We start from the raw sequence: 13,325 nt of genomic DNA, 5'->3' as shown, positions 1-13,325 counted from the left end.
AGCGTCCACTGTGAAAGTGCTAACCTGTTTTGACTTCCCAAAATGCAACACTTCACACTTGTCTGGACTGAACTCCCACTTGCCTGGACTGAACTCCCACTTGCCAGACTTCCCTTTACCTGCAAACAACCTCCCCCAATCTATAATCCCAGTTCTGGATTCTCCCACAAGAGGAAACATCCTCTCCACATCTATCCTGCCATGCCCTCAAGATCTTGATACCAATCCAGTCCCCTCTCACTCTTCTAATCCCCAGCAGAAACAATCCTAGCCTGTCCAACCCTTCCTCATAGACAACCTGTCCATTCCAGGTATTAGTCTAGTAATCCTTCTCTAAACTGCTTCTGATTCATTAAAATCCTTTCTTCAATAAGGAGATCAATACTGTACCCTGTATTCTCATTATGTTATCACTAATGTTCCATATAACTGAAGCATAATCTTACTTTTATATTGAATTCCCTAACAAAAAACTGCTAAGATTCTGTTAGTTTGCCTAATTATTTGCAGTATCTGCACACCAGCCTTTTGCAAAGCATGCATTGGGACATGTGGATCCTCTGCACCTTAGCACTCTGCAATCTCTCGTCACTTAGATAATTTGCTTCTTTTTGTTTTTTATGTGACAATGAACAGTTTCATGTTTCCACGTTACACTCCATTTGTCAGATCTATGCCTCTCTACATCCTTTGCAACCTCCTTGTGTACTCGATACGACTAAGTTCCTTTCTCTTTTGTGTCATCAGCAAATTTAGCAATATCTTTGATGCCTTCATCCAAGACACTCCCTCTATCGTTCTCTCCCTGTGACTCTCCTGTTCTTGTTCTGTCTCCTGCTCCCCCCGCGACCCCACTGCCTTCCTCTGTGACAAGGGCACCCTCATGTTCACTTTTGCTCACTCTTTAACTCTCTTACTTTCTCACTCTCTCCATAAGAAAGCATCCTGCCTGGTTGCATCACGGCTTGGTGTAGCAACTGCTCTGCCCAGGACCACAAGAAACTACAGAGAGTTGTGGACACAGCCCAGCACATCACGGAAACCAGCCTCCCCTCCTTGGACTCTATACCTCTCGCTGCCTTGGTGAAGCAGCCAGCATAATCAAAGATGTCACCCACCTGGGTCATTCTCTTTTCTCCCCTCTCCCACCAGGCAGAAGGTACAGGAGCCTGAGGGCACATACCACCAGGCTCAAGCACAGCTTCTATCCCACTGTGATAAGACTATTGAATGGTTCCCTTATACGATAAAATGGACTCCTGACCTCACAATCTACCTTATTATGACCTTGCACCTTATTGCCTACCTGCAATGCACTTCCCTGTAGCTGTGACACTTTACTCTGTATTCAGTTATTGTTTTTACCCTGTACTACCTCAATGCACTGTGCAATGGATTGATCTGTACGAACGATATGCAAGACAAGTTTTTCACTGTACCTCGGTGCAAGTGACAATAATAAACCAATACCAATACCAATGAGACCAAAAGATATAGGAGCAGAATTAGGCCATTCGGCCCATCGTCTGCTCTACCATTCAATCATGGTTGATTTTTTTCAACCCATTCTCCTACCTTCTCCCTTTAATCCCCTTACCAATTAAAAATTATCAACCTCTGCCTTAAATACACACAATGATTTGGCCTCCACAGCCCTCTGTGGCAACAAATTCCACAGATTCAACACCCTCTGTCTGAAGAAATTCCTCCTCATCTCAGTTTTAAAGGAACGTCCCCTTATTCTGAGGCTGTGCCCCCAGATTCTAGACTCTCCCACTGAAACATCCTCTCCACGTCCATCTATCCAGACCTTTCAGTACTTGGTAGGTTTCAGTGAGATCCCCCATCATCCTTCTGAACTCCACTGGGTACACACCCAGAGATCTGTCTCTTCTGTCTGTCTGTTTCACTCTGTCTCTTCCTCATTCCCTGACTTTATCTCACTTTCACACTCACTCACTCACTCTTTCCCACACACATAAGCTCGAGTATGTATTTTGTCAATTAATTCTCTCGCACAATTGCTCTCTCTCTCTTCCTTTCTCTTTCACACTCTCACCCGCCTTCCTCTTCCACTCTCACTCTCTCTCACTTTATCCCTTTATTCTCTCATATTCCCTTCACCCTCTCTCACCATTGTCACTCCCTCTGTTCTGCAGGATGATCCACTGCCTGGTCTCCGTGCTTTTCCATCTGACTATTCTTCGGGACCTTGAGATGTTGGCTGGGTGGCTGCGCATTTCAATCATCTACATCCTGAGTGGGATTATTGGCAACTTGGCCAGTGCAATATTCCTGCCATACAAAGCAGAGGTATGGGGTTTGTTGGGAGTGAGTGATTGGAGAAGGGATGGGGGAGGGGAAAGGATAGGTGGATGGGGTGGGGGTGGGTAGGAGGAGGGTGTTGTGGGTAGTGGGGTGTGGTGGGGGGGTTGTAGTGAGGATGTGAGTGTGGGGAAGGGAAGGGAACAATGTGAGCAAAATTATGGAACAGAGGGAGGTGGGGGGGGGGGGGGATCAGGCTGGGAGATGAGATCCTCTGCCATCACTGAGCTCTGACAACCAGAGAGCAATTGAACTGATAGACTAAATCTATAGATTCTATCTCAAGAGACTCCCCTGCACCTGAGTTGGCCAGAGTTCCCACTGATGTTCTGGAATATAGAACATAGAACAGTACAGCACAGTACGGGCCCTTTGGCTCACGATGTTGTGTCAAACTATATGAACACCTCCTCCATGATCAATCTAACCCTTCCCTCCTACACAGCCCATAACCCTCCATTTTTCTTACTTCCATGTGCCTATCTAAGAGTCTTTTTAATGTCCCTATGGTATCAACCGCTACCACCACCCCCGGCAGTGCGTTCCAGGCACCCACCACTCTCTGTATAAAGAATCTATCTCTGACATCTCCCCTGAACATTCCTCCTCTGCCCTTAAACTGATGTCCTCTGGTATTTGCTATTACCAACCTGGGAAAAGGTGCTGGCTGTCCACTTCATCTATGCCCCTCATAATCTTATACACCTCTATCAAATTGCCTCTCATCTTGCATCACTCCGAAGAGAAAAGGTCTAGTTCGCTCAACCTTTCCTCATAAGAAATACTCTCCAATCCAGGCAGTTTCCTGGTAAATCTCCTCTGCACCCTCTCTAAAGCTTCCACATCCTTGCTAGAATGAGGCAACCAGAACTGAACACAACACTCTAAGTGTGGTCTAACCAGAGTTTTATCGAGCTGCAACATTACCTCACGGCTCTTGAACTCAATCCCTTGACTAATGAAGGCCAGCACACCATACACCTTCTTAACCACACTATCAACATGCATGACAACTTTGAGGGATCTATGGACTTGGACCCTAAGATCCCTCTGTTCCTCCACATTGCTCAGAATCCTGCCATTAATCTTGTACTCTGTCTTCATGTTCGTTCTTCCAAAGTGTATCACTTCACACTTTTCCGAATTGAACTCCATCTGCCACTTCTTCGCCCAACTCTGCATCCTGTCTATATCCTGTTATAACCTACGACAACCTTCTACACTATCCACAACCCCTCCAACCTTCGTGGCATCTGCAGACTTACTAACCCATCCCTCCACTTCCTCATCTAAGTCATTTATAAAAATCACAAAGAGTAGGTGTCCCAGAACAGATCCCTGCGGAACACCACTAGTCACTGACCTCCAGGCAGAATGCTCTCCATCTACTACCACCCTCATGCCTCATGACTTTCTGGATGAGCCTACTATGGGGAACCTTATCAAACATTTTACTAAGATCCATATACACCACATCCACTGCTTTACCTTCATCGATTTGTTTTGTCACCACCTGGAAAAACTCAATTAGGCTTGTGAGGCACGACCTGCCTCTCACAAAGCCATACTGACTATCCCTAATAAGACTATGCTTCTCCAAATGCTCATAAATCCTGTCCCTACGAATCCTCTTCAATAGCTTGCCTACCACTGATGTAAGACTCACTGGTCTATAATTCCCGGGATTATCCCTATTACCTTTCTTGAACAAGAGAACAACATTAGCCATCCTCCAATCCTCTGGTACCACTCCTACAGCCAGGAAGGATACAAATATCATCGTCAACGACCTAGTGAGCACTGAAGCAAAGTATTCATTAAGGACCTCCCCTACCTCTTCCACCTGCAGGCACATTTTTCCCCCTTTATCCCTGAGCGGTCCTATCCTCACTCTAGTTATCCTCCTGTTCCTCATGTATGTATGGAACACCTTGGGCTTTTCCTTAATTCTACTCGCTAAGACCTTCTCATGTCCCCTTTTAGCTCTCCTAAGTCCCTTCTTAAGCTTCTTCCTGGCTACCTCATAATTTTCAAGAGCCCTGCCTGATTTTTGCTTCCTGAAGCTCAAGTATGTTTCCTTCTTCCTCTTGACTAAATATTTCACCTCTCTTGTCAACTATGGTTCCTTTACCCTGCCGTCCTTTCCCTGTCTCAGTGGGACAAACCTATCCAGAACTCTCTGCACCTGTTCCCTAAACATCCTCCACATTTCTTCTATGCACTTCCCTGAGACATGCAGTTGTAGCTCTCACCTGCTGCACCTGCTGCACCTCCTGCACCTCCTGCTTCATCACATGGTAGTCCTGCCTTCATTCCCAGTTCCCCAGTAGGAGCATCTCACCCAACCCACCATGGGCACTGGGTATGTCTCAGCTCCCTCTGCTGCCTGAGTGAGGTCACTAGACACGGGGTGAGCATTTTGAAGAATAGCTGAATGTTATCGCAAAGCAATGGCACAAATAGAAACTCATTGTGTCTGTGCTGGGTTTGATAGAGAAAGTCCTTGGCAATCCCTGGTAGCAGATATATAAAGGTTTAAAACTTTTACGAAGAGTTATTAGAATATAACATTCTTCAAATGGCAATTGAAGTTGTGTCAATTACTGCAGGAAGGAAATCACAGGATTAAGAAATGGGAAGATAAAAGCAGGATTTGGAGTAGATGGTCACAATTATGGAAGATATCATCACCTGCACAAATCTGATAATGATTTACAATGCTCTCGGGTCAGGCCTTGTAGTGCATCATTACGTGAACAACTCGTATTTAAACAGTAAAACATCTTTTACCTGTAAAACATCTTAGGAACATTTTGAGACAAATCTTGACACTGATCCACAAAGTGATGTTGGGAATTGTAGGTTCTACAGAACAGGGAGAGGAAGAGGTTGATATAGTGAGTTCCAGAGCTTTGTGTCCAGGCAGGTGAAGTTATAACTGTCAAATGCAGGGTGAGTAAAACCAGTGATGATGAAGAAGAGAGAATTGCAGGATGCACTAGAACATGATCTTTACTTTTCCTCCCACATTAGGTTGGACCTGCAGGCTCCCAGTTTGGTTTGTTGGCCTGCCTCTTTGTAGAATTGTTCCAGAGTTGGCAGATTCTGGAGAAACCATGGAAAGCATTGATGAAGCTGCTCAAAATCCTTCTGGTTCTCTTCACAGTTGGCTTTTTACCTTGGATTGACAATATTGCTCATATCTTTGGATTCCTCAGTGGTTTCTTGCTGTCGTTTGCCTTCTTACCATACATTACCTTTGGTCAGGGTGACAAATACAGGAAACGAATATTGATTATTGGCTCCCTCCTGGTGTTCGTCGGCCTCTCTACATCTCTGGTGATCTGGTTCTACGCGTATCCCATTTACTGTCAGTGGTGTGAATACCTCACCTGTATCCCATTCACCAGCACATTCTGTGAGCAGTATGATCTGGATAAGGTTGTACATTGAACAAGGACTTGATGTTTCTTCTGATGATTGAGTGTGTGCCTGCCTGGAGATGATAATGAGCCAGATATTGACCTTTGCAAAATTGTATAGCAGATCAACCCAGGAAATTTGTGCCTTACTGGTCACTGGAATGTTGAGTGGTTTTACCTGCTGAATGTATATGAATATCATTCAACACTGCGCTCCTCCACCAATATCCATTCAATGTTTACATAAGATCAATTTATCGATTGCACCCATTGAATACCTTCATCCCTACAAAATCAGGCAAGTGAAATTAAAGTCAGTCTGTGAGGAAGCTGAATCTCCACTGGCAGGAAATGCTTGCCGGGGAGTACAATTGTTTAATTATCCATGTTTCAACCAACCCTCGTGCTAACAGAGCACGATGCTGGGAAGAGGAACGCGGGCAGTACACTGATCAGTTGCTAAGTAGGCTTCAGTGCAGGAATATGTGCACTGAACTGTAACCTGGGGAGGGGTTTGTATTGGAATGAATACATTGAGAAGTCATGGAGTAGGCTGGGAGTTGGGTGTAAAGCAAGAGTATGTATAGGGGGAGGTGGCACTGTGACTGGGACGTGTTTGCCCTGAGGGGTACTGTGGATGCACGTGTGTTTGGTCCCATGTGTACTACAGCAGGTCGGCATTTGGCCAGGTTGTGCACTGTGGTGGGTGTGTATTTAGCCCTGGTGTGCACTGCAGTGTGTGTGTGTTTGGCCTCTTGATTAAGGACTTAACAACATATCAATGTGCTTCAATCTAAGCAGAAGTAGGCTGTTTTGCTTGAAGGGTTTAGCCCAAATAGTGAAGGAGGTTTCGGGTGTTAAAGAGGAAAGACAAGGCAATAGCACAAGGAAAGAAATTAGTAATGATTACCAGAACCTACCAGGAAGGGAGAGAGGGTGCAAGTGTTAGAGTACATCTCCAGTTAGATCAATGGGAAAATTGTGCAAGGGCAAAATTAAGGGCTCTTTACCTGAATGAGTGCAGCATTTGTGAGAAAATAGGTTTCAAATAGTTATAACTGGGTACTATCTAATAGCTGCAACGGAGAAGTGGTTGCAATGTGACCAAGCTTGGGGACAAAATATTCGAAGATACTTAGAAGAGATAGGCAAAATAGAAAAGGAGAGTTAGCCCTGAAAGTAAAAAATAGGTTTAAAGCAGAGAGGAAGGGTCATAGCTCAGAAAATCAAGAAGTGGAATCAGTTTGGGAGGAGCCAAGAAGCAGCAAGGAGCAGCAAACACTGGTGGAAGTTGTATGTCGGGTCCCAAATGGTAATGGTTGCACAGGGTATTGTATAAATCAGGAAATCATAATGCAAGTAAAAAGGGTAATACAGAAATCATAGGGGAACCTCAATCTATGTATAAAATGGGAAAACCAAATTATTAACAATATGCAGATGATGAATTCATGGTTATTCTTGGGCAGCATGTTGAGGAACCAACAGGGAACAGAATCTTTGAGATCTTGTATTGTTGATGATTAATTAATAATCTGGTATTTTAGGGGCCTTTGGGGAAACAGTGATCCTTTGTAAAGTTGGGTGGAATGGTGGCAGATGGAATTTAATCCAGACAAGTGTGAGGTAGTGCATTTTGGGATGTCAAATATCACCAAGACATGTACAGTAAATGACAGGAACCTCAGTAGTGTTGATATACAGAAAGACGTTGGGGTGCTAGTTCATAGCTCCCTGCAAGTGGCGAGACAGGTAAATGGGGTTGTGAAGAAGCATTTGCTACACGTGCCTTCATCGGCTGAGTACAAGAGTTGGGATGTCATGCTGCAGCTGTACAAAACAATGATCAGGCAGCACTTTGAGTATTGTGTCAATTCTGGTCACCACACTACAGAAAGGATGTGGTAGCATTAGAAAGAGCATGGAAGACATTCACCAGGATGTTGCCTGGAATAGAAAGCTGTAGTAATAAGGAGAGATAGCTGGGCTTATTCTCACTAGAACATAGAAGATGTTGAGCGGTGACCATTATTGAGATTTGTAAAATTATGAGGGACATGGATAGGGTAGATAGTCAGAGTCTTTTTCCCAAGGTGAGGGAGTCTAAAGGTAGAGGGCACAGATTTAAAGTGAGAGGGAAGAAATTTAAGGAGATCTCGTGGTGAGTTTTTCCACACAGAGGGTATTAGTTATATGGAATGAGCTGACAGCAGAAATGGTACAGGCAGATACAGTTTCAATGTTTAAAATGCATTTGGACAGGTACTTGGATAGGAATGGTGTAGAGGGATACAGGCCCAATACAGGCAAATAGGATTAGTGTAGATGGGCTTCCTGGTCAGCATGGACATGGTGGGCCAAAGGGCCTGTTCCTATGCTGTACAACTCTATGACTCTCTGAGAGAATTTTATATAAAGATTGAAAGTGATTTTGTTCAATTGGAAACCAACCTTTTAAATCTTAATAAAGCGAACTATGCATTAGGCATAGTATAGTATAAGGCATGAGCTAGCTCTGGAAGACTGGGAAACTATATCAAATGGTATGACTGCAAAATAGCACTGGCCAAAAATATTAGAATTAATACATTCTTTACAAGTAATATTTATACCTTTGAGGCAAAAATGTCCAACCAGAAATGCAGTCTAACTAGCTATCACGAGAAGATTAACATGTTATGTCATGGAAAAGGCATATCAAGTTGCTTAAAAGGTAAGATGGAGGCAGAAGAGAATGCAGATGCTGGAACCTGGAGGAAAAAACAAACTGCTGGAAGAACAGTCCTGATGCAGGGTCTCAACCTGAAACGTCGACCATCCCTTTGCCTCCACAAATCTGCTTTACCTGCTGTGCTCCTCCAGCAGTTTGTTGCTTAAAAGCTTCAGGATTGGTAAAATTTCAGAATTCAGCAAAAGGTCCAAGTCATTGACAAAGACAGGTAAAAAAAAATACAAGAGAATATAATAAACTTAAAAACAGATTGTAAAACCTTCTGCAGATATGTTGAAAAGAACAGACCTGCAAAAGTTAATTTGGGTCCATTACAGACTGAGACAGGAGAAAATATATTAAGGAAAAGTGAAACAGAAGGTGGGAGCAGTGGGCCGTTCAGCCATTCAAGACTGCTCCACTATTCAATACCGTCATGGCTGATCTTCTACCTCAACACCATTAAGATTGGGCCAACATTCTGCAGCTGTCCCTAATGTTGGTGAGACCACACCTGAAGTATCATACAGTTTTGGTCTCCTTATTTAAGGAGGAATATACTTGCATTGTGTTGTTTCCTGGATGAAGCGGTTGTCTTGTCAAGGAAAGCTTGGGCTATTACTCATTGGACTTTAGAAGAGTAAGAATTGATCTTATTGAAAAGTATAAACCTCCGAGGGGTTCAAGGTAGATGTCTCATCTTATGGGGGAATATAGAACTAGGGGCCATAGTTTTGGAAAAGGGATCACTCATTAAGGATACAGATGGAGGAATTTCGCTGAGGATCATAAATCTTGGAATTCTTTATCCCAGAGAGCTTTGGAGACTGAATGGTCAAATATATTTGAGATGGACAGATTTTGGGTCTATGGGAAAGTGTAGTCTTGAGACCTGACTTGTACACAATATTCCAGATGTGGTCTCCCTGGGCCTCTATAATATTGGAGTAGGACATCTCTGGTCTTGTACTCAAATCTTCTTACAACAAAGACCAATGTACTGTTTGCCTTCCTAATTGCTTACTCTACTTCCAAGGCCAGTTTATCCTTTCTTGATGAAGGAGACTGTTCATTCAAGTGGGCCTTGAAGAAGAGGAATAATTCTGGAGAAAAGCTTGTAAAAATTTTCATTTCCACTCAAGCTCAGAAGATAAGTGCCAGAAAACTCATGAAGGATTGAAGTTTTTTTATATACATAGAGAGTGGTAGGTGCCTGGAACACTCTTCCAGGGGAGATGGTGGACACAGATTTGATAGCAATGTTTAAGAGGCATTTAGACAGGCACATGAACAAAAATAACCCTCTTAAACCTTCTTTAAATTTTCCCCCTCTCACCTTAAAGCTATGTCCTGATCTTGACATTTCCACCCTGGGAAAAAGACTCTATGTACACTGTCCACGCCTCTTGTAACTTTCTACACTTCTGTCAGGTTATTCCCCAGCCTCTGACACTCATATTGGGAAGGGAACAATGCACAGTAGAGGAGGTGGGTGCTAGGAGCATGGATTTGACCAGATTAGTTAAAGCTCCAACACAGCTGTGGTGGTGTGACTGATCTCCATTGAAAGCCTGATAGAGTCATAGAGTTGTATAATATAGAAACAGGCACTTTGGCCCACCATGTCTATGCTGACCAACATGGCTATATATACTACTACAATTTGCCTGCATTAGTTCTATATCCCACTATACTTTGCTCATTCAAGTAACTGTCCAGATGTCTCTTAAACATTATTATTGTTCCGACCTCCACCGGCAGCTCGCTCCAGAGACCAACTACGAGTAGTGGATGAGTCTTACCTGCATGGAGGTCTGTAACTAGTGTTGTTCTGCAGGGATCTGTACTGGGACCTATATACAAGTGAATTGGATGAAAATGTGGTAGGGTGGGTGAGTAGGTTTGCAGACAACACAAAGATTGGTGGCATTGTGAATTGCATAGAAGATTGCCGAAGAATGCAGGGGGATATAGATCAGTTGCAGATATGGGTGGAGAAGTGGCAGATGGAGTTTAATCTGGGCAAGTGTGAGGTGCTGCACTTTGGGAGATCCAATATAAAGGGAGAGCACACAGTTAATGACAGAATCCCTAACAGTGTTGATAAACAGAAGGATCTTGGAGTCCAAGTACATAGTCCCCTAAAGTGGCTGCACAGGTTGATAGAGTGGTAAAGAAGGCGTGTGACACGCTTGCCTTCATTAATCCAGGCATCGAGTTCAAGAACCAGGAAGTTATGTTGCAGCTTTATAAAACTCTGGTTAGGCCACATTTAGAGTATTGCATTCTATTCTGGTTGCCTCATTATAGGAAGGATGTGGAGGCTTTCGAGAGGGTGCAGAGGAGGTTTACCAGGATGCTGCCTGGTTTGGAGGATATGTGCTATAAGGAGAGGTTGGACAATCTGGTGTTGTTTTCTCTAAAGCGGCAGACGCTGAGGGGAGATTTGATGTAAGTTTATAAAATTATGTAAGGCATAGATAGAGTAGACAGCCAGTATCTTTCTCCCAGCATTGAAATGAATAGTACTAGAGGGCATGTATTTAAGGTGAGAGGGGGGAAAGTACAAAGGAGATGTTCAAGGTACGTTTTATTTTAAACTGAGTGGTAGGTGCCTGGAATTCACTGCCAGGGGTAGTGGGAGAGACAGATAACACAGGAGTGTTTAGGAGACTGTTAGATAGGCACATGAATACGCAGAGAAGGGAGGGATATGGTCAATGTGCAGGGAAGAGGGATGAGATTAGTTAGGAGTCATTGGTTTAATCAGTTCAGTACAACATCGTGGGCCAAAGGGCCTGTCCTGTGCTGTTCTATGTACTCTGTGAAAAATTTACTGCTCAGTTGCCCTTTACATCTCATCTTTCTCACCTTAAAACCTGCATCCTCTAGTTTTAGACACCACCGCCCCCCCCCCCCCCACCCCAACCATGAGAAACAGACTTGGGCTATCTACCCATCTATGTCTCTCATAATTTTATGTATCTGTGTCACGTCACCTTTCAGTCTCCTTTGTTCCATGGAAACAGACCCAGCCTATCCAATCTCGCCTTACAATTCAAGCCCTCCAATCCAGGCAACATCCTTGTGAATCTCTTCTGCACCCTCTCCAGCTTGATCACATCTTTCCTATAGTGTGCCGACCAGCACTACACACAGTACTCCAAGTGAGACCTAACCAATATTTCGTATGACTGTAACATGACATCCCAATTCTTGTACTCAAAGCCTTGGCCAATGAAGACAAGCATGCCATGTGCTGCTCTCACCATCCTGTCTACTCATGTGGCCACTTTCAGAGACCTGTGCACTTGTACCCCAAGGTCTCTCTGTTCTACACCACGCCCCAGGGCCCTGTCCTTCACTGTCTAAGTCCTGGCCTAGTTTAACTTCCAAAAATACATTACTTTGCAATCGTCTGAGTTAAATTCCATCTGCCGTTCCCTTGCCCATTTCCCTAGTTGATCCATATCTTGTAACTTTCAACAACCTCTTCACTGTCCACTATATTTTGGTATTATCTACAAACTTATCAGCCATGCCACCTACATTCTCATCCAAATCATTAATATACATGACAAATAACAGAGGAACCAGCACCAATTCCCACAGCACACCAGTGGGTACAGGTCTCCAGTCTGAAAAATAACGTTCACTGCTTCTGTCTGCCTCCTTCCACCATGCCAATTTTGTATTCAATTTGTTAGGTCACCCTAGATCACGTGTTCTAACCTTCCAGACCAGCCTACCACGTAAGACCTTATCAAAGGCCTTGCTAAAGTCCATATAGACAATGTCTACTGCCCTGCCCTCATCAATATTCTTGGTTACCTCTTCAAAAAACTCAATCAAATTCATGAGACATGATTTCTCAAGTACAGAGCTGTGCTCACTATCCTTATTCAGTCCTTGCCTTTACAGATGCAAATAAATCCTGTCTCTCAGAATCCATTCCAATAACTTTCCCACCACAGTGGCAAATGAAGATTCAAAAGTCTCTGCCAGGGCCCCTGCAATTTCTTCCTTAACTTTCCACAATGTCCTAGGGTACACTTGGTCAAGTCCCGGGGATTTATCCACCTTTATGCATTTCAAGAATTTATGATCAACGTGACTTGACAAACAATCAGCAGAATATTGACAAAAGTAATAAAGATTTAAAAATCAATTCTTTATTTGCTCAACAAAACGGAAAAACTTGATGAAAGACCCTAGGAGGTTGGCTGTGGGCCTGCCTCAGATAACTGCTTCGGTGTGCATATCCAATCAAATTACAACAGACAACAAGTGAATTTGATGCTTTAATTTTTTAGCATGAAATACATGGCAACTCAGAGCTGATCGGTCAGTTAAAACAGGTTCCATGCTTCATACAAATCTGTGCTAGTGATTGTTGTGTCTGGGAATAAACTGACTGGGAGTGTGGAATCTGCGAATGAGTCAAGTGGGATTGGAGTATTTGGGAATGGGCGCATTAGAGATGCTGCATCTGGGAGTGAGCAGACTCAGATTGTGATGACAACTGACAGTGCAGTCTCTAGGACAGAACCAACAGGCAGTGTGGGGCCCTGAGAATGAGTTGATATGGAGTGCAGAGCCTGGAATGATCAGACTGAAATTGCAATGTCTGGGAATGGGGCCACTGGGAATGAGCTGACTGTGTGAGCCATACCTGGGAATGGCTGACTGTAGTATCTGAGAATGATGCAACTGTGAACGTGGTGCCCTGAGAATGATTCGGTATGAATAGTGTGCCTGGATATGAGCTGATTGGCAGTGCGGTGTCTGGAAATCACTAGGTCCGGGTACATTGGTGCAGTAGTTACACTGGTATTGATTATGTGGTTTCACTGGGAGTCTCTGCAGTG

The 13,325-nt window shown here is 43.8% G+C and overlaps 1 protein-coding gene across 2 annotated transcripts in view; it reads left to right on the top strand.

Moving 5' to 3' along the window:
• The window catches only part of LOC127579763 (inactive rhomboid protein 2-like), a 75,586-nt gene extending 66,395 nt beyond the window's left edge, over positions 1-9,191 (top strand). The window contains exons 16-17 of one of the 2 annotated variants that reach the window (XM_052032665.1): positions 2,160-2,313; positions 5,359-9,191. In XM_052032665.1, coding sequence (XP_051888625.1) covers positions 2,160-2,313; positions 5,359-5,778 — 574 coding nt within the window. In that variant the 3' untranslated portion in view covers positions 5,779-9,191. The remainder of the gene's footprint in view (positions 1-2,159; positions 2,314-5,358) is intronic. The other variant, XM_052032666.1, reaches the window with a different exon arrangement.
• The last annotated feature ends 4,134 nt before the right edge of the window (positions 9,192-13,325 follow it).

This window comes from Pristis pectinata, chromosome 18 (genome assembly GCF_009764475.1).
Source record: "Pristis pectinata isolate sPriPec2 chromosome 18, sPriPec2.1.pri, whole genome shotgun sequence".
NCBI lineage: Eukaryota > Metazoa > Chordata > Chondrichthyes > Rhinopristiformes > Pristidae > Pristis > Pristis pectinata.
The sequence above is the reverse complement of the archived record's forward strand: the minus strand, read 5'-3'. Positions and strand labels throughout refer to the sequence as shown.